Raw genomic sequence first — 22,508 nt, 5'->3', positions numbered from 1 at the left:
AGAAGATGGTTCCTTAATTTCATTTTTCTTTCTTGAGTCATTCTCAATGGATTGTTTTTTAAATATCTTATTTATCTCAATTTCATCTTCATCGGTCCTTTTAGAGAAGGGATTTGACTCATCGAACACTACATGTATGGATTCTATAACGGTTAATATTCGTTTGTTGTATACTTTGTAGGCTTTACTATCTAAGGCATTGGCTCGATTGAGATCGTCCGAAATTCTGCCGTTTGACACTTAGACGTACTCGATGCTGTCCGATCCATCGCTGATCAGGACCCTACCCAACGCAAACTCTTCATTTGCTGCCTTTGATGGGACACTACCATCAAGAACCTCCGCAATCTCTTCTCCACCTATGGTGACCTCGAACAAGCCGTCGTGATCCTTGGCAAGGTCACCGAGAAAAGTAAAGGGTAGGGTTTATTACTCTCAAGCACGTCAATGGCGCTTTGCTCATTGAAGAAGCCAAGTAAGAAAATTGATGGACGAATAACTGAGACCTAACTTGCAATATTGGGAAATTCTGGATCTAATGTGAATCTGACTACAATTAATGTTTCTATGCGCAAGATTTATGTAGCCAGTGTGCCTTTTCTCAAGGTATGATTTTTTCTCCATCATACAATAAAATTCTAAAAAAAAAAAAAACAAATGGATACCACAATTTCAATGCTTGAAGAGCTCCGCCTTAATGGCTAATAATAATTAATAGGATGTTCAAGTTATTTAATTAATTGAATAATAACCTATGCACCAAATGCATAGTGGGGTCATAACAGCTACACTGCCAATCAAATAAACAAAGCCAAACTTTGAAATTCCAATGGGTTGGCCGAATGCACCATGGGGTCGACAATAATGACTCTTGCACATTCATATGCGTTGAATAGAGAATTTGAAATTGCAATTAGAAATTTGAGTTGCAATTGCAACGCACACTGAAATTGCACAATTGTAGCAACTTCAATTGGAAAAACCCCAAACAACAAAACCAAGCTCCTTAGTGACATTCTGTCAAGCACTTAGAGCCCCATCAGTTGAACAATCCACACCATAATCAAAACAAACAGTAACAAAATCACCGTCATCAATGGTAGACATCTCGCAGATCTCAATCTCAAACTTCAATCTTCCACTGCACTCACAACCCCATGTCCAAAAAATCCACCATAGGACTCATGGATCAATTGGGATACAATCGAATAATTTGAGTTTATAGACCCCACATATGACACAAATGACACGAAAATAGTCTACGAAATATATAACACTACATGCACACCTACAGTTCCCTTAACCGCAAATGATTGAACACTTGGTGCATACACGCCCAAACCATTTGAAACAAATTTCGAATCCTAACTGATATTGAAAATACCAGAACTTACATTTTTAACCCCAATGAAATCAAAACTGCAAGAACCTGTCGAATTGAACAACCATCCCGGCATCATAAATTACTAAAATGTTACTAAAGATATAACCCAAAAAATGAGCACAACTCATTAGGCAAAGAAGAATCGACCCAACTGATGACAAATGCTCGTGAGGCCAGAAGACTGCCCAAAAAATGAGCATAGCTCATTAGGCAAAGAAGGATCAACCCAACTGACAAGCAACGCTCGTGAAACTAGAAAACTACTCAAAAAATGAGCACAGCTCATTGGGCAAAGACGAATTGGCCTAACTGACGATCAATGCTCGTATGACTAGAAGACTGCCCAAAAAATGAGCACAGCTCATTAGGAAAAAAAGAATTAGCCCAACTGACGAGCAACGCTTGTGAGACCAGAAGATTGCCCCAAAAATGAGCATAGCTCATTAGGCAAAGAAGAATCGACCCAACTAATGAGCAACGCTCATGAGGTCAAAAGACTACTCCAAAAATGAGCACAACTCATTAGGTAAGGAAGAATCAATCCAACTGATGAGCAACGCTCGTGATCCTAGAAGACTACCCAAAAAATTAGCACAGCTTATTAGGCAAAGAAGAATCGGCCAACTGATGAACAACGCTCGTGAGGCCAGAAGACTATCCAAAAAATGAGCACAGCTCATTAGGCAAAAGAAAAATCGGCTTAACTAACGAACAACACTCGTGAGACCCAAAAACGGCCCAAAATTTTAGCACAACTCATTAGACCAAAGACATAAAAAAAAGAAGAACACGACTCACTAAGTCATAAGCAGCCCAAAATGCCTCAAGAAGAGCTACTCAACAAAAAAAACAAAACAAAAACAAGAACAACAACTTTCGAACTTTGGAAGTGAACTTCAAAAATTTGAACCTAAAGGGGGGCAACTGATATACCCCAAATATATCACCTACCTAGAGGAGCCAGAGAGCAGCATTATGAGGGCATTTACCGCCCAAGTCAACTGCCCGACCGAAGCAATTGACTCCCGCCTTATAATAAGCAAAGTGATTCACACCAACGAGGTAAGAATCGGAGCGATTCATGCCCGCACCATAACTCGCCAATAAATGGCATTACACCCTTGGGTCAAGCTCCGTCACTATAAATAGGGATTTGGAGAAGAGGTTAAGGTATCTCATTCTAAACTCTACTTTACTGTTACATAAAAAACCTCTCAAGTTAATCCCTGACTTAGGCATCAGAGAGATCCCCTGAAGTACACCCCGAATCCTCCAAGCCTTACTTATTTATCTCTTTTCAGGTGATCGTGATCAAGGATCGTGAAGGTCATTTAATTTTTGGCTGCAACAGACTCATTTTGTCACCCCTAATCTGGCATAATATGATATTGTAAACTCATAGGCTCCCATTTAGACAACTTGGACATGACACTAAATTGTAAGTTTGTGAGAGGTTTGTTTGAGTAGCGTGAGATTAGGTGGATGGGCATTTTGGGTTAAATGCGGGTGGTGAAAACTTGTTATTCTTTTTCTTCACTATAGTGGATTATTATTTACTTTCTAACCCTAGGTGAAATGAAAGGACCAAACCACGTTAAATTTTGCATTTCTCTTGGAGTGAGTTTGAATGTATGCTTCTGCAATTTCAACAATAGAAATTCTTCTTGTACAACCCACTTACACAATAATTCATGTTTAGTATAATATAATAGGAAGTGTATGTGAGTTGTCGTATTGATGGAATCTGCATTGGAGTTAAATGTGGGTGGTGAAAACTTGTTTTCTTCTTCCTCTCTATGGTGGATTACTATTTACTTTTGTACGAACTCTTAACACGAGGCCAAGTGAAAGGGCCAAACAACATCAAATGTATGTTTCTGCAATTTCAACCATAACAATTCTTCACGTAAAACCCACTTATTTTAGTGCAGCATAATAAAAAGTGTATGTGAGTTGTATTACTGAATTGTGCATTTAGCAATGCCTCTTCTCTGTAAAGACAAGTAGGCAAATTAAGAATATTCTACCATGCGAACTCAAAATGCTAAATGCAACTAGTAGGAAATTATGTATAAAGAGAATTTGATAATGACAACTAACATGCATGAAAGGCAGCCATTTCCCCTAACTCACTGCAACCTTATCCTCTATAGCTATTGCCTACACAAAGATGCCATTTCAAGAATTTGTCACTTGCTTCTTCCTTTTTAGATATTCCTTCTACAACCTTGACCATATGCAAGTCGACATTGTAAAAGCAAATGCATACAGCGATAGAATTCCATTTCCATCCATGGAACCAATTCTGGATGACTTTTTACCTTGTCCAAGAAACTCCAAACAAACCCAAAAGAAGGGGAATTTATTAAATCCACACATTTTTGAAAGCTAGCATCTTAAGTCATGGGAAGACTTGCAGAGCCTCCTTACACTGAATAGCTGTCAAAATGTCTTCTTATGCTCCATTTTCTTTGGCACCCAAGGACCACGTTGTCAACATCTTTTCCATCTTTACTGATCAATAAATATCTTTTTTCTCTCTCTAGGTAGCCCTGTCAATCAGAATGCTTTTTTATTTTTTATTTTTTTGCCCAAGTAGTTGGAAGATTTTCATTCTACTGCATTCAGATTTTGATATACTGTCGAGGGAGTTAAGATCGGGAAATTTTCAACGAATAGGCCAACTGTACACACTTTTTTTTCCTCATAAGTAAATAGGGAGAAGAAGATTAAAATGTACCTGCAGTACAAAAGAAATGCTGAAATTTGAAGTTCCCTGACATTATCTTTTCTTTTTCTGTCGCATAAACGAGAGAGAGAGAGAGAGAGAGATGCAATTTTATTTCCCAGCATCTCGAAAGTCCAAACAAAAAATGGCTTTTTGTTGTCACCCAAAAGAAAGCTGGAGATCACATGCATCACAGCTCAAAATGTGTCGTTTCTCATATTGTTTCAGCATCACTGGGCTTGTAAAATATCCCTGCATGGGCTTATCTTTAACAACCAATTGCACTGCTTCAAAAAATATCCATGCCATCCCATCGAGTTTTTTCCCATTTTATAAAAAGATATAAATATTCCATAAAGGTGTATTTTTTGTATTTATGAAAAATTCCCAATTGGATAACCAAGTGCATTTGTTGGTTAGTAAAATACAATTTTAAATTTTTATAAAAAGATATAAAAAATTGAACCAACATGCAGAGACCATGTTAATTTACTCTATGATATGTATTCTTGTTAAGTAGAAAGTAATAATGTAAATTAATAACTATAACACCTAATTATTATTGCAAATCTCATGATTCAATTATCCACATTAAAAAAAATTTAAGCGTTACTAGAAAAGAGCAATTAGTGAAAAAATGAAAAATTAGAGCGAGTAAGTGTAAATTACTGAGATCTTATACAATTTTGTTTTTCGTAGGTTTTTACAATCTCCTGAAGTCGATTTAAATGGCAGGAAGCTCGAGTAGTACTCCGATGACGGTATTGTTGTATATGGGGGGAAATTATCACCGGAGTAGATAGTGTTAATTATAGTATTACGCCGGTTCAACCAATTCGAATTGGTCATAAGTATAAATTAAATAAATTGTACTCGAAAATATATCAATATTTGCATATTGATCCAGATCAATATGCATTGCGGGTAACCGCAAGATACCCTATGCGAGAGCATAATGATGCAGTCTTCCACGAGGCTATCCTCGTAACTAATGATTATGGTCTGCGCATTGTGTTGGATTCACACTGTGTAGGTAAAACATATTTAACTGTACAGTTATATGTCAAAATCATTCCTTACATGGGTGTCGCCGCGGATAGGCAGACAAGAACGTCTGCCGAGCATATGGTTGAAGCGGAGGAAGACACTCAACAGACACATCATTATGATATGACTGTGGAAGAATGTGTTGAACCATACACGAGTGCAGATGTTTGTGGAATGTCTGTTCTGGATTTCAACAAATGTCGGTGATCGTCATTTGAGCCGCCGACATACGAAAGACCTGTTCTTCACACGGATGATCATGGAGGTTGCGAAGAAGTTCCGGCAAAACATCCAGGATCGTTGTTCGCCATTACGAACAATGCCTTAGACGAGGGAATGAACATTACGACCTCGCTGCGGCACCGAGTAGTGTAGCATTATTTTCATTTCATTTGTATATCATTGATTCTTTACATTTCATTTGTATAGCATTGATTATTTTCATTTCATTTGTATAGCTTTGATTATTTTTATTTCATTTGTATAGTATCGTTGTATTATTTATGTATAACTGGAAATGTTTATTCATTTTCCCCAACATGTATATGTGAATAAAAGTTATGCAAGTATCATCGTTGTCCATAAATAAAAATTTGCGCTTCATATTTTGAAAATATTCCAAATTATGCTGGTGTTGGATACGTAATTCTATATATACTCTTTGAATGCATGTTGGAGTAAATTTTTTTATGCATGACCTTAATTAAAAACTTTACAACAATGATTGTTTATGATTATCATCATGGCAATGAGTAGATTTTCATAAATTTTGAACAAATGGTCAATTTATGCCATATAATCAAATAAATAAATTCTATTAAAGTGCATTTTAAATGAAGTGCATTTAATGACTCCCAAAAAAATTAATAAGCTCTTTATTTTTTTTATTGGGTATATGCATTTTTAATTATATATATATATATATATATATAGACGCATGGCGAATCTCGCAACACCAAGTTACGAGATTTTTTAAAAATCTAGCAGAATCAAGTTACGAGATTTGATTGACCAGGGCTTTTAAATTTTTGATATGTGGTAAATCTCGTAACTTGGTGCTGCAAGATTTCAAGTTGCGAATTTACGTAAGTATTGGAAAAAATTTTCCAGTATTATTTAATATTTTATTTTAAATTAATAATAAAACTGAAAAAAACTCTCATCCCATCTGTATATAAATAGAAGCAGGCCCATAAGAGAAACACATTCCACAATCCTCGAAAACCTCACGGTCGACCGCGCACACCCCCACTCCGTCAATGAATCTCTTCCCAATCTTTATCATCTATTTTCTTCTCTTCTTCTCTTCTCCCTCCTATGCTTCCGTGCTAGACTTCTGCGTTGCAGACCCCACTCTCCCCGATGGACCTGCAGGCTACTCATGCAAGAAACCGGCAACAGTCACCGTAAATGACTTTGTGTTTTCTGGCCTAGGAGTTGCCGGAAACACCTCAAACTTAATCAAAGCTGCAGTGACTCCGGCATTTGCTCCTCAGTTTCCTGGTGTGAACGGTCTCGGCGTTTCCATTGCTCGCCTTGACCTAGCAGTTGGCGGGGTTGTGCCAATGCACACACACCCTGGAGGTTCAGAAGTCTTACTTGTTGTGCAAGGCTCAATTTGTGCTGGGTTCATCTCTTCAGCTAACACAGTTTACTTCAAATCACTTAATAAAGGGGATATTATGGTTTTCCCGCAAGGCTTGTTGCATTTCCAGGTGAATGCAGGTGGGTTTCCGGCCCTTGCTTTTGCTAGCTTCAGCAGTCCGACCCCTGGTCTCCAAATCCTTGACTACGCTTTGTTTGGGAACAATTTGCCTTCTATGTTGATAGAGAAAGTCACCTTCCTTGATGATGCTCAGGTTAAGAAGCTCAAGGGTGTTCTTGGTGGCACGGGATAAGGATTAAGCTAGAGATTTATTGTCAATAATTTCTGTCTTCCCCTATTTTGGCTTCTCAGTTTCTTCTTAGCTAGTGATTGAGCCAAGTGAGTCTGCAAGAACATACGCATCCACTTAATTAGTCAGTTTCATTCAGTTTCATGGTTCACTAATAATAGAGTCCAGTCGGTTTTGCTTTCTGCATATGCTTGTTTTGATGTTCAATTGTGAAAGTGAGTGAATCATCAAACTAATTAATGGTTTTAAGATGATTATAAATACCTGATCAGAGAGGTAAATTGACCCTTTGTGTGGTTTAAGAGCAAGTGTCCTCTCTTCCCCAAAGAGAGAGAAACCCCTTATCATCAATAATCAGAAACAACAAGAAGGGCATAAATAACACTAAAAAGATAACATCTATAAACAGAAAATAAAAGGCCGCCCACATGAGCATGGAAAACAGGAACACCACAAAACAGCATCATTAAGGCTCTTGGGACCTACTGCTGCTTAAATATAATTGAAAACTGCTTTTCAATCTCAAGAAGGGGAAGGGAGAAACCTGGAGAGGGACGAAAGACGCGGTCCATAAATCAACATCAAGTACCTAGCCTAGCTTGGCTAATGGCATTAACGAACATAAATATTTGACAATATATAGTTTTAGTCCAATGTATATGTTATCCAAGATTATGATGCTTACAAAAACCAACCACCGAGTCAGTGACCCCGAAACAAAGCTTCATGCTTTGAGACTTGGCCAGTAACTGACATTTAGCTTGAACCAAGTGTTCAAAATTGAATCAAGCAAAGTCAAATTCATTTAAAAATGATTTAACTGATAAGGTCAAATTCATTTTCCACTTTCACTTCTTCAAAAATTAATGAAAAAAAATCATTTTGTTTTCGAATTTTCCAGCATTTATATGGAAACTTTGAAAATAATAAAAAATAGATTTTCCAACTTTTTTATGTAGATGTTGGAAAATTCAAGGTGACATTTTGTAAGTATTTAGAAAGAAAACTGAAAAAATTGTTTCCCGCAGCCAAATTTCAAATTTAAAAAACTTGATCCTGGGTATATCCTAAAATCACCAGCACAACCACTAAAACCCCTACACACACGGCCTCACAAACAATCATATACAATTTATATATAAAAATACGTATTATATATATATATGTATATATTATATAGAATTTTAATAATATAAGTTAAAAGACAATTGTATTACTCTAAGATTAATGCTTTAATTTTAATAATGGATCTATTAAAATTCACAAGTTGATTATTATGGAAGAAAAAATATTAAATTTCAGTGCATTAAATTTTAAATTAGATTCAGAGATTGGATTAACCACTTCATATTGGTCCTAAAATTGATTAACCAAAATGTTTTGTTTTGCCAAGTTCCATTTCGGTTAGCATGTTTTGACAAACCTAAACTTCGGTTCTGTTAATGGTTCAAAGGGATAAAGTTCAATTAACCGAACCATGTCCAGCCCTAGGTTCAATAATGAAATAGGCAGGCTTAAATTTCCATAAATGAAGGATAGAACAAGTTCCCAGAAAAAATTCTGGAGGCAAAAACATACAGAGCTTTTGTCATCCAAAATTGCTGAATAAGAGGATACACAGTAACAGATAAACACTCTTACAAACAGGAAGAAGATAATACATCAGTGCTGGCCAATGCTAAATCAAAGTAGCAAGGACCAGAAAAAGTTCGAAGTAATTGTTCAATGGAAGCACAAAGTATGAAGTAATCCCTTCAAACATAGGGTGCATTAATACTTTTGCTCCAAAAAAACCGCTAGCAGATCAAAGTCTTCTCATGCATTGTTGTTTCCACTTCATGGAAATGGCTTCTGGGATGAGTTTTCTCCAACTGCTTTTAGTTTCTCTCCTTCCAATTTGATCCATGTCTCAAAAGAGACTTGCTCTTTACATAACTTGATTTTGCAGAAATAACTTGATTTTGCATATCATATAAATGAATTCTGATTCAATGCAAAATTTCTTCACATAGCTCATTTGAAATTTGACGCTGGGCTTATTCAATCAGGGCATTTTTAAAAGAGAATGGCAGGGAAATTTGAAATCAAAGCAGTGAGGCAAGGCATAATGGCCAAAGGAAGGATATAGGTAGAAGTACAGTAGAATGAAAGATAATGAATTTGTTTATCTGATCGCACATTGTTGAAATATGCATTTCTCAAGTTCCCATGCTTTAACTGACCATAATATTAAACTACATTATCAAGGTCCCAAATGTATCTTCCCATAGGACTTCTCTTGAAAATGTGCCTTCTGTTGAGTACTAAAACAGAATTCCATCTTTAACATGTTTGCTAGTATAACATGCAGGACCATTATCCATCTTCAAAATGATGAAACTGTTTCTCATCTCTTACAGAAATTCCTTCTAAACACCTTTGAAACAAGATTTTATGTACGGATGTGTCATTCTTCATAAGATTTTTCTTTCGTCCACTCGAAATTTTACCTTCTATTGAGTTCCTGCCTAAAAAAATCTCCATAACTTGTTCACCGTAGTCCTTGCAGGAACAAGATCCATTTTCAAAATGATGAAACAGTTTCCTATCTCGTACAGAAATTTTCCTTTTAAACACCTTTGAAACAAGTTTAATTGCAGAATGGAAGTCATTGCAGATACAAATATTCTTCACAATCCGCAACATTGAACCTGGCTTTGTGCAAAGTATCCCAAATGCCACGGCCAGTTTCTCACTGTGATACCCAATTATAGTCTCCTTCTCTTCCTCTTCTACATCAAACACAACGCCTCTTGTCTCTTCCTTGTACCCAAAATTCTTTATCTGTTTAACGATTGCCTCCCACTTCAGATATATCTCCTCTTTTTTTTCATGCAATCTGTCCCCTGCAAAAAACTCATGAACGATGCCATCCACTTCAATAAGACTACAACCAGGGATCCGTTTCAGTTTTCTGCTTCTCATAGCTTTCCTGACTTCTTCGGCATCTTTTCCCTTCATGGATTCAGCATAGATGTTTGAAAGGAGAATATACCGGCCATCATTATTTTGGTCAGATGCAATCAGTATATTACCTATTCTTTCACCCATTTCAGTATTTCCATGAACCCTGCATGCACCGAGCAGGGCCCCCCAAATCACAGCATCTGGCATAATTGGCATTGAGGCAACAAAGTTTTCTGCCTCCTCCAACATACCAGCACGACCAAGAAGATCAACCATACAAGCATAGTGATCCAACTCTGGTCATATTCCATCAATGCTGGAAAATAGAAGCAAAGTATTTAAAACCCTCCTCAATGCAACCCATCTGACTACATGCACATAAAACTGCAATGTAAGAAATACCATCCGGTGAGATGCCCTGAACTATCATTTTCTCAAAAAGTTGTAGTGCTTCCCTGCTGCGCCCATTTGTTGCTAACCCAGAAATTGCAGCAGTATACACAGAAACATCCTTCTTCCCAGATGAACTAAACACTTGCATTGCAAAATCGATGCTGCCACATTTTGCATACATGTCAATCAGAGCGGCAGAAAGTATGGAATCCATATTTACATGTGTTTTTTTTAATGTGAGTGTGAACCCAATTCCCATGATCCAAAGCTCCTAACTGGGAGCAGGCAGAAAGAACGCTCACTAAAATTGCAGAGTTTGGCATCCACTCCTGATCCATCAACTGCATCTCTCGAAACAATTCCAAGGCTTCTTTTGGCTGTCCATTCTGAGCATAACCAGAAATCATCAGAACCCAGGAAACCAAATTCCTTCGCGGCATCACAACAAAAAGCCGATAAGGATCGCCCACACAACCAAACTTCACAAAACCCCCAAGAAGGCTATTCCATGAGACATCATTTCTGTTGGGCATTTTCCCAAACAACTCGAGAGCCTCAGATACATCGCCATGCCCGAGATACCCATTCCAGGACACGACGTCTCTAGCAGGACTTTCATCAAACACCCCTCGTGCATCACCCAATTCACTGCTAACAGAGTAAAATCGAATCATTGAATTGCGAACAAACACATCATTCACAAACGAGTTCTTAATCACAACACAATGCATCAACCTACCCAAATCAAAATTTACAATTTTCGAGCAAACTTGAAACAGGAAAGTGAAAGCAAAGCTATTAGGAGAAAGGTTGAGCTCACCCATGCGCTCAAACACAAGCAATGAGCTCGAAACTGATTTGGATCGATGGCAGGACCGTGCAAGGCCTCTGATCACGGTGTTGAAGAGGAAAAGCAAGGGAGGATTCGAGGGTTGGAGAAGGAGAAGGAGGGCATAGTCAATGTCGCCGAAAGGGTCAAGAGATGAGAAAGAGATGGTGGGTCGGAGAAGACGGGGGTGGGTGGGGCAGGCCTCTGACAATAAGTTGGGTATGGGTTTGCTTAAATTCTTTCATTGATTTGCACCTGTGGAAGATTGAGGTGAAGGATAGGCCATGAGGCTGATGAGTTCTTGCAGAGTTCAGAGCGTTGTGGTTGAACATGAATGGACAGGATTGAAGTGATGAACAGTATCAGGTTTCATAGTGTGGAGAGAGAGATTCCCCGTCCTACAACGGCTCCCGGGGGGGAACGGCGGGCAGTAATAATTTAATTTATGGGTAAAAATACATTACAACCTCCAACAATCTATCACATTATCAACGCACCCCACTACCCCAGTTCACTTTTAAAGACAATACCATTATACCATAAGCCCTTGAATTATTATTTTTTATTTTTTTAGCAAGTTCACCTCTTCCAGAATTTACTAAAAGACAAGAATCTTCAAGAAAATTTTAAAAACTTACGGTCTCCCTTAAGTTTGAATCTATGGTTCACATCCCTTCATGCCCACTTTCTATCGGTATTCAATCAGAAATTAATCAAATAATTTTTTTTTCAAATTATACCCTCAATCTTTGTGAGTTATTAGGTTCCTGCATGCAATATGGCTGAAAACAATTTTCCCTTTTTTCCCTTATGTGCATAATAGCCTTAAAAAATATATTTTTTCCTATTTTTTTCTTAATTATATGCTATCAATATGGTACAATTGTTCTTTAAATTATTTTTTCTTTTTTGTCCTTGCATTTAAATTTTTTTTTCCTTTTTACCTTTAATTACATACTGCAACTGTAGGGAATTAACACGAAATTCTCAGATCATGTGAGAAACAATTCACGTCAAAGAAAAATAATTACACATACAAGGCAATATTTACATGATTCAACAATTTTGTCTACGTCCACGGAATTGTAGGGATTTTACTATAATAAGGAAGAAAAACAAAGACTACGGTTATACAATGTTTTCTCTCTCGCCCTCAAAAATGACGGTTAAAAGCTAATCACCAAAAAAGTAATAGTTTTATATACTACGCACAAGGTTCCCAATGGGCTACAAAACGAGCCCAAAAATTTTTCCAGAGGAGCAACTTGGGCCGCTTAGTCCATAAGTGCTACGGCTTGGGGCTATCGACCCAAGCCTTCGCTCCACGGACTAAGTTTTAGGATAGAAAACTCTCATTTAAAAAACCACGCATCATTAATTCGAGTCGGATCATCATCCAGATCAAACCCAACTAGGCTCCACAAAGCCCAAAAAATCTCCCACTTGGAGACTAGTTCAATCACCAACATCGATCACAATCCCTCATCTCTGTAACTCATCCTTCTGTCCTCAAGCTAGAAGACCAACTAAAACTGCACACAGCTTCAGCTGCTCAATAGTGACACCCTTAGTCAACATGTATGTCGAATTCTTAGATCCACAGAACTTTTCAAGTATTACCAACTTGTCTTCAATAAGGTAATGAATAAAGTGGTATTTTGTCTGTAAATGCTTTGACTTTAAATGAAAAGCTGAATTTTTAGTAAGAAAAATTGCACTCTGATTGTCACTATGTAGAATGCTGTTGACCTTACGTGTCACGCCCGGTTTTGATTATGACAAATACTCATTGTATCTAATGGGTAATTGAGTTTTTGTGCAGGAATCAAGAATGACAAGATCAAGATGTGCACAAAGCAAGAAAGGCTTGAAGACAGTTTCATAAACTCTTAATTGAAATATTTTCCAGTGAAATTGTCTGTAATAGTAATTAGGGTTTTTCGGTTTGTAATAAGCTCACACACATCACATGAATGATTTATTTTGTAAGCTCAAACCGAACCATAGAAAGACCTTAGAGTGTACCTTCGGGCGACCAAAGGTCGACCCACACCGGACTTTTTCGGTGTCTTCAAAATTGGACCCCAAGTGGCCTTAGGACACACACATATGCACATATGTTTATTAGGCACTTAAACTTGATTGAGTTGGGTCAATTCGGGACCGAAATGCACACTTGGTGCACTTTCGGTCGACCGAGCCAAACAGTTCAAATTGGCCCGGTCGACCGAAACCGGTCCGGGTCAACTATTTGACCCGGTCCCGGTCGACCGACCCCTTACAGGTCATTTGACCTCGGTCGACCGAACCACCTGGGAGTCAACTATTTGACCCCCCGGTCGACCGACCACTTTTGTACTCCAACAACTCGGTCGACCGAAGCGCCTCGGGAGAATTCCCAACAACTCGGTCGACCCAACAACGGTGCCGCTCCACCCTTAAGTGAGCTATTAGTGGAATCCTCTAGCTTGCGAGCTTGAGGCGGGGGCGTAGGCACGGTTGGCCGAACCCCGATAACATATCGTGTGTTCATTTTTATTTCCGCACTTTATATTTACCGCACATGTATGTTATGGGTGAATGATGCGTATGACTTAATTTTCACATTATATTTATCTACGCATTTGGAAATTGAATAGGCATACCCTAGGTTGTGTATATATTGCTATTTATCCAGTTCAACCTAGGTGATAAATTTTAAAATTCCAATTCACCCCCCCTCTTGGGAATACACCAATTCTAACAATTGGTATCAGAGCCTCGTTGCACTTGACTTAAACGTTTTTGTAAAAAGATCGCAATGGCTCACATTGGTGTATCCCCATTCGTTGAGGGACAGTCACTTTCCAGTCCTCCAGTATTTTATGGTGTCGACTACACCGTGTGGAAAGTTAAAATGACCGTATTTTTGAAATCTATAGACTGGAGGGTCTGGCTTGTGACTGTCAAAGGAAGATTTGCACAAATACATGAAAATGATTTTAATATGATCAGCTCTAATGCCATGAACATGTTACATCTTGCTTTAGATTCTGATATCTTTGTTGAGTTTGTGGCATATCAAAGTGCACAGGAAATCTGGGACAAATTGGAAAAGAAATATGGAAAATCCCAGGAATTAGAAATAGTAACTCCTCCAGATGCTCCAAGCTTAAATTATCAAGAGGAGGTAATTCATGAGCTAGACATCAAAGATGAGGTATATGATTCTTACTCTAGCCCTCCTGATGATTTATGTAATGAATGCTGTATTGGGTCATATACTGAATCATCTGTTGATAATGCTGTGAATGGTTCATGCGATATTTACTATGAAAAATCCTGCGATGAATCATATGGTTGTTTTTGTGACATATCAAATGCTGGACCATTTGTTGAAAATCATGATAATTTTGATAGTGATGTTTGTGATGATTCATATATTGAATGTTGTAGTCTATTAAGGAATGAATCATCTCTTGTGCCTCGTGATAGTCCTATTGAGCATGCATATAGTGATTCATATGAAGACCGTTGTAATTCTCTTGATGAATCATGTATTGATTTGAATATCAAAAGCATGCTATCACATGAAGAACTAGAAAAGACCTTATTGAAAATGCACAAGTTTCTAGTTGGAACTTCTAAGCATGAAATACGCCTAAAGAATGAGAACAAAAGAATAGCAAATCAATTAAAAGGGCTAAAAATTTTTCATGCTATTCTTGAAAAGAAAAAGGTTGAGAAGATACTGAATATTGCATGCTTAGATGAAGAAACAAATGATTATTCGAAAGTTGCTCCTGAGATTAATACGAATAATCATGATAAACCCTTTGGATCTAAAAAGAAAACTCATTTTAAAAGGGGTTCGGGTTGCTCACATAGAACGAATAATCCAGTCTCACCAAAGAAAGATGGAATAAACAAGCACAATCCTTCACATATATGCCATGCTTGTTTATTTTGCAAATTTGTGTGGCATACGTGGCTTAACTGCTTACTAAGCAGCGAGAGAGGACTTGAAAAGGAAATGAGATGGATAATCAGCGAAGCAAATCTTGTAGAACTCAAGGAAAAGCAAATTCAAATCGAGAATACATTCTTGACATATTTCCTTAGTTCCGAGGCTCACATTTAAAATGTTGTGATGACGATAGGATTGAAAAGCGGTCATTGGGTATAGTGATAATCGTGGTACACGCACTCACCTATCCCTTTCATAGGTAGCCCTCACCAAAACCGCGAGTCATACTCGGTGAGTCTTAACTCGTTCTTGGTTCGTATCCCTACTCCTTCATGTCATCATCTCTATAGGACACTATCCAATCACCTTTGAGTCCAAGTTAAGAAAAGCGTCATACTCCGTAGTGCCCGGTATCTAAAATAGATTGATAGAGTCATTTCTTGGTACACACCTCACTTGAGTGATATTTCTTCACCAAGAACCCCTAAGAATCATGGTTATGCTATTACACATCAAATCTGGACCTTAGGGAGAACTCTGGATCAAAAATCAAGAAAAACTGGGAAATTTAACTGTGCTCGGTCGACCGAGCACTGTAGTTATAAAATGCCTCGGTCGACCGGACCATGTTGACTTTGACCCTTAACGGTCGACCGAACCTTCATGAACAAAATGTCTCGGTCGACCGAAAGTCTCGGTTTCCCCCTGGTCGACCGAAACCTGGCACAATACACCCTTACGGTCGACCGACCATTCTAGTTCATTTTTGCCTTGGTCGACCGAAAGGTGTCGGTACCTGGGGAATTTCAAGCGTCGGTCGACCGTATCTACTCCTGGTCGACCGAGCTGCGATATATATGTTAAATCTCTTCGTTTTCAGCCCATTTGCGCGAGATCCTTGAGAGACTTTACATTCCCTTCTTGTATTTCCTTATATTCTAGCCTCATATCATCATTCCCATGGCACATATTGAAGCTCACGATCTTGCACATGCCGAGGATGAGTACTTTCTCTCTGACAGATGCAAGATGCGGTACATACGGGAGTTCCGTCCCAAGGAGGTCATACTTGGTAAGATACTCGACTTAGTCTTTATGGGTCAATACTTTCAGAATATATTAGACTTGTTCGAGTATCAGGGGTGGAGATCATTTATCTCCTACCAACCTGGGGGACATTACCCAACGTTCGTCAGGATGTTTTATGCCAACCTTGGCAGTGATGAGAATGGGTATTTCTCCCGTGTGTTGAGGACAGATGTGCGGTTTGATGCACAATATATCTCTGAAGTCCTTGACATAGGCCGTGGCGATTTTCAGTGCCCTGAAGTGGGAAACACTTGGATCCTTGATCAGGGATTTACCGTAGCCACATTCGCCAATCTAACCATGACTGACCCTGGCACTGTTAGCCAGATCCATCCTCCCCAGTACAGACAGTTCAGCCTAGAAGCTAAGATCGTGCACCATCTGATCACATACAACATCCTGCCCAAGGCGGGATCTAGAGTGCACGTCTCCTTTTTGGATTGCTTTGTTATGTGGTGCCTCTTTGCTCGGAAGAAATTGGACCTACCGAGTTTGATTATCCGATGGATGATGGCCAAGACGTTTGGCCACCGAGTGATCATGCCATATGGGGGAATCCTGAACAAATTGTTTAGGAATATTGGTGTCACAAGGACAAATGTGGCATCACTGAAGAGGAGAAGACCGGCGGACACCTTCTCTGGATTGACCCTTAGACTGATGGGGTATGAGCTTGTAGGGAATGTTTGGGTCCCCTCTAGAGCAGCTGCAGCACAGGGTAGGGCCCCACAGGAGCCACCTCCACCTCCACAGCCATCGATGACAGATCTCATGACTGCGATCTCTGGCTTGTCAGACATGTTTATACAGTTTAGAGGATCGGTCCAGTCTGACTTACAGGATCTTGCATCATCATCCACTGCACTTAGGCAGGAGTTCCAGCAGCACTCCATCTCCACTGATAGCCGCCTTACAGACTTGGAGCGGACTATGACAGCCGGCTTCAGTGAGCTGAGTGATCGCATTCAGGAGATGCAGGATGAGAGAGATCGGATGACGATGGATTTTGACTTTGATGCCGCCGATGGTGGTGATGGAGGAGAGGATGGAGGAGAAGATGGAGGAGATGATGGAGGGGAGATCTAGACTCCAGAGTTGTCCACAGATCAGATAGCGTGGCCTTGATTCTTTTTGTTGTTATGTTATATCATCTTATCTGTACTAAATAAAACAGCTCTTTCGCTTTATTTTGTACTCATGTGATATTATTGATATACTACTTTGGTCATTTATGATATATATATATATATATGCGTCTGCAGTATCTTGACTTGCATGCTCTTGTGATTAATTGTGCATGGTATTGAAATGTATGAGTAGTATAGAATGCCTACTGCATGGCGGATGCATTTGTTGAGATTTGCCTGCTGGTAGATGATAGGTTCTCGTGTGCCTTACTTTTATAATACTGGTTGTTTGAGATAGTTTTTGTGCAGGTAATATTTGGGAAATACCCTATTTACAGCCGGCATGCTGCCGAATTTTCTATAGACATTTGCCCAAATAATTGAAACATTACTTGTGTGTGCCAAATGTATATACATACATGTGAAGTATTTGTTTCATAATTTGCATACATTTAGGGGGAGCATCTGAAACAAATATTCATCTTGTCTTGCTCACAAAATACACTGGGATTGGGTGTACTTTAAATCAAGTGTGGCTTGTGCTTAAATAGAATGAAATATGTTCATATTGCCACTGCTACTTGATTTGCCATATGATCATGCATGTAAATCATAAATTTTTGGATCACTATGGTTATGATTTTTTTGGTTATAAATGAGTATGCGCATAATTGACAAACCAGAAAAGGTTCTCTTCTTTTCAAGCAACTTCCCCAATTCTTTTTGCATATATTTAAGGGGAATATATATATACATATATATATATATATGCATATCTATATCCAGTTATAAAAGCAAGAACTGAACTCATATTGGATATATCATATGTCTTGCTAGTGTGCTTACTTGTCTACATGACTTGTTCTTTCCGTGCATTAAAATTTTATGTCATATCTTAAGGGTGGTGCGCTATATAACTGGCTTATTGAAAACATGTGAAAATGCATGTGAATCAGTTAGACTGCATTTATGCTTAAACCTTATTTTTACTATCATATGCCTTGTGCCCTTAACTCAAATCTTCCACGGGTTTTATGATATGTCCCATTGTTCAAAGGTTTTTGTATATTTCTGGCTTAATTATGGTTGCTATGACATCTACATCTTGAAATCACCAGTTATATTGATTGTGCACACACTTTATACCTTCATTGCACAAACTGTCCAATTTATGTTTAATATCTCACTTGCTAAAAATTGGACCATACTGAACTGTTTGAGTAGTTGCGGATTAATTGTTAGAAGATTTAAACTCAAACAGGTCATACTTATACAGGATATCTTTTGGAAAGTCCAATTTACAAACGACACTCTGCCAAAATTTTTCCAATATCTTTCCAAAATCCATCACGTATAAGTATACTAGTCACCCATTGCCTAGGATTTTCAATTCAAATAGCCCTTTTTGTTGTTGCCAAAAGGGGGAGATGGAAAGGCAAAAATAATGGTCTTATTCATTTAAATACATTTGATGCATATTGTGAGGGGGAGCCTTCTTAGGCTTAACCATATATTTTGAGCCTTCTTAGGCTTAACCCTATATTTTTGCTTGTCGTATTTGTCATCAACAAAAAGGGGGAGATTGTTGACCTTACGTGTCACGCCCGGTTTTGATTATGACAAATACTCATTGTATCTAATGGGTAATTGAGTTTTTGTGCAGGAATCAAGAATGACAAGATCAAGATGTGCACAAAGCAAGAAAGGCTTGAAGACAGTTTCATAAACTCTTAATTGAAATATTTTCCAGTGAAATTGTCTGTAATAGTAATTAGGGTTTTTCGGTTTGTAATAAGCTCACACACATCACATGAATGATTTACTTTGTAAGCTCAAACCGAACCATAGAAAGACCTTAGAGTGTACCTTCGGGCGACCAAAGGTCGACCGACACCGGACTTTTTCGGTGTCTTCAAAATTGGACCCCAAGTGGCCTTAGGACACACACATATGCACATATGTTTATTAGGCACTTAAAATTGATTGAGTTGGGTCAATTCGGGACCGAAATGCACACTTGGTGCACTTTCGGTCGACCGAGCCAAACAGTTCAAATTGGCCCGGTCGACCGAAACCGGTCCGGGTCAACTATTTGACCCGGTCCCGGTCGACCGACCCCTTACAGGTCATTTGACCTCGGTCGACCGAACCACCTGGGAGTCAACTATTTGACCCCCCGGTCGACCGACCACTTTTGTACTCCAACAACTCGGTCGACCGAAGCGCCTCGGGAGAATTCCCAACAACTCGATCGGCCGAGCCGTGTAGTTCAAAAAGGCCTCGGTCGACCGAAACTCGGAGATTTCAAAAATCGCCTTTACCCGGTCGACCGACCCCTTAGTTCAAAATGCCCTCGGTCGACCAAGCTACTTGAGTCCCGGTCGACCGAGCTACTTTTGGTCGACTGGACCTCTCGGGTTGCTCCCATTTTTACCGTGGTTAATACTTTTCTAAACAGGGTTAAAATGCACTAAACTTCATTAAACTTTTCTGATAATACCCTATAGGTCCCCAACGGTCATATTTTCTCCCTTGCCTATATATATGCCTTCATTTGCAAAGATTTAAGGTATTAGCCACCTTGATTAGGGAAAAATTCTTTGAAAAACCAAAACCCTATAATACTCATTTTATTACTCAAACCACTCATACTTGCCTTCTAGCATTGCCTACATATTTTGTAAGTTGATTGAGTGTTTTGCTTAATAGGTTTGCTCTCCTTGTGTTACTCGTTTGATTTTCTTGAGAGCCAAACCTTAGGATTCTTAGGAGGCTTTTGCTAATAAAGCATTTCCTAAGAAGACCTTGTTAGATCTTCTAAGCTTGCACCTTCATTGCAAGATCTTGAGAAGAGTGTATTTGCTTTTGTCTGCAAAAACTTTTCAAAACACTTTCAAATATCTATTGTACTTTTATGTTGCAAAATACTTTGAAGAGATATTTGCATGTGTGATTGTGATCTTTGTTGCAACATTCTTTCACTCATATATCATTTGCTGAATACAAAGATTACAGGTCTTTTGCAAATCAAGCATATACATCGTTTAATACTTACATGCTTGAAATATCTAAATGATCGAAATATACAAGACTTGACATCTTTGTGTGAACCTATTTATTGAACATATCTTGTGATACAAAGACTGTTAGTTCGACACTCTCACGTACACATTACACTGATAGAATATACTTTGAGAGTTGAACCATATTGACCACATTGAGCTTACAAATTATTTCATATTTGTGGTGTATATTATTGTGCGAATTTGGGTACATATCTGCTTTACTTAAAAGCACAATCACTGTACCAGTTCATTGTAATACACTTTGATTGTATTTCCAGGCACGGGCCTGAAGAGGGAGACTAGCCCTGGAATAGTCCCGGATTGGCTTAGACCCGGTTAGGAAAGCTAGGTGCGTCGTCCTGTTAAGGCGTGTAGGTTGAGGTCAGCCCCGCTAATTGACCTGGTTAAGGTTGAGGTCAGCCCTGTGTTAATTTGACCTGGTTAAGGTTGAGGTCAACCCTGTGTTAATTTGACCTGGTTGTAAACGGTGCCGCTCCACCCTTAAGTGAGCTATTAGTGGAATCCTCTAGCTTGCGAGCTTGAGGCGGGGACGTAGGCACGGTTGGCCGAACCCCGATAACATATCATGTGTTCATTTTTATTTCCGCACTTTATATTTACCGCACATGTATGTTATGGGTGAATGATGCGTATGACTTAATTTTCACATTATATTTATCTACGCATTTGGAAATTGAATAGGCATACCCTAGGTTGTGTATATATTGCTATTTATCCAGTTCAACCTAGGTGATAAATTTTAAAATTCCAATTCACCCCCCCTCTTGGGAATACACCAATTCTAACAAATGCTCATCTTCTACTTCTGACCCAATTCTTCTAAAAAATCATGTAACCAAATCATCTCCTTTTCAGTTTCAGTTGCTACAACATACTCAAGTTTTGTAGTAGACAAAGCAACAATCTTTTTGTTGATTTGAAGCCCAATATATCGTTGTACCACCAAAATGTAAATACAAACCCCATAGTCCTCTTTCTACTATCATTATCACTAGCAAAATCAACATCTACATAACCCTGCAGTTTCAAACTTGCACCTGTGAAGCAATGACATGTATCTGATGAACCCCTTAAATATCTTAGAATCCACTTGACTGCCTCCCAATGCTGCTTTCCTGGCCTACTTATGAATCTGCTCACAACTCCCACTGCATGTCAATTTCTGACCTTGTACACACCATAGCATACATCAAGCTGTCAATAGCTGAGGCATAGGGCACCTTGCTCATATGGTCCCTTTATTCTTCTGTCTTTGGTGACTATTCTTTGCTTAGTTTGAAATGACTACCCAAGGGTGTGCTCACTAGTTTGGCTTCATTCATGTTAAACTTGTTGAAAACTTTCTTCACATACTCTGACTATGAAAGCTCGATATACCATTAGCCTTGTCTCTAATGATTCTCATTCCAAGGATTTGCTTTGCAGCTCCCAAATCCTTCATTGCAAACTATTTTGACAATTGCTTCTTCATATTGTTAATCTTCTCAATGTCAGACCCTGCAATGAGCTTATCATCTACATACAGTAGTAGAATTATGTAAGAATTGCCAAAGAACTTAACATAGTAAAAGTGATCAGCTTTAGATCTCTTGAACCCAATTCTATGCATAAAACTGTCAAATTTCTTATACCACTTTCTTGGAGCTTGTTTTAGGCCATACAAGCTCTTTCTTAGTTTGTAAACTAGATTCTCTTGTCCCTAGATAATGAACCCTTCAGGCTAAATCATGTAAATGTCTTCCTCCAAGTCACCATGAAGGAAGGTCGTCTTCACATCTAACTGCTCAAGATGTAGGTTTTCTGTAGCCGCCATTCCCGGTACCAGTCTAATCGTTGACATCTTCACAACTGGAGAGAATATTTTTGTGAAGTCAATGCCTTACTTCTGCTGGATTCCTTTGACAACTAATTTGGCATTGCACCGCGTGCTACCATCATACTCATTCTTTATTTTGTATACCCACTTGTTGTGCAAAGCCTTCTTCCCTAATAGCAATTCATTCAATTCCTATGTCTGATTCCCCAATAGGGAATCCAT

At 38.6% G+C, this 22,508-nt stretch overlaps 2 protein-coding genes across 2 annotated transcripts; one reads left to right on the top strand and one right to left on the bottom strand.

Annotated features, from left to right (window-relative positions):
• Positions 1-6,366: 6,366 nt before the first annotated feature.
• LOC131157117 (auxin-binding protein ABP19a-like) lies at positions 6,367-7,240 on the top strand. Its single transcript, XM_058111016.1, has one exon. The coding sequence runs from the start codon at positions 6,419-6,421 to the stop codon at positions 7,055-7,057; it is 639 nt and encodes a 212-aa protein (XP_057966999.1). The 5' UTR covers positions 6,367-6,418; the 3' UTR covers positions 7,058-7,240.
• Positions 7,241-9,409: 2,169 nt separating this feature from the next.
• LOC131158657 (pentatricopeptide repeat-containing protein At5g66520-like) lies at positions 9,410-11,508 on the bottom strand. The gene is made up of 4 exons (XM_058113527.1): positions 11,478-11,508; positions 10,670-11,426; positions 10,403-10,554; positions 9,410-10,296 (listed from the first exon to the last, which is right to left on the bottom strand). Exons 1-4 carry the CDS (start codon positions 11,506-11,508, stop codon positions 9,410-9,412), a joined length of 1,827 nt encoding a protein of 608 aa, XP_057969510.1.
• Positions 11,509-22,508: the final 11,000 nt, after the last annotated feature.

The sequence above is a fragment of the Malania oleifera genome, chromosome 6 (genome assembly GCF_029873635.1).
Source record: "Malania oleifera isolate guangnan ecotype guangnan chromosome 6, ASM2987363v1, whole genome shotgun sequence".
Lineage (NCBI taxonomy): Eukaryota > Viridiplantae > Streptophyta > Magnoliopsida > Santalales > Ximeniaceae > Malania > Malania oleifera.
Note: the sequence above shows the minus strand (reverse complement) of the source record. Positions and strands in the feature narration are given on the sequence as shown.

Excerpts from the sequence above, each read along its gene's own strand:
- LOC131157117 (XM_058111016.1), top strand. The coding sequence starts at position 6,419 with ATGAATCTCTTCCCAATCTTTATCATCTATTTTCTTCTCTTCTTCTCT.
- LOC131158657 (XM_058113527.1), bottom strand. The coding sequence starts at position 11,508 with ATGGCCTATCCTTCACCTCAATCTTCCACAG. Across the intron at positions 10,555-10,669 it reads GTTCTTTCTGCCTGCTCCCA|CATCGATTTTGCAATGCAAG; the intron begins GTTAGGAGCTTT and ends AAAATGTGGCAG. Across the intron at positions 10,297-10,402 it reads TCAGGGCATCTCACCGGATG|AGTTGGATCACTATGCTTGT; the intron begins GTATTTCTTACA and ends GAATATGACCAG.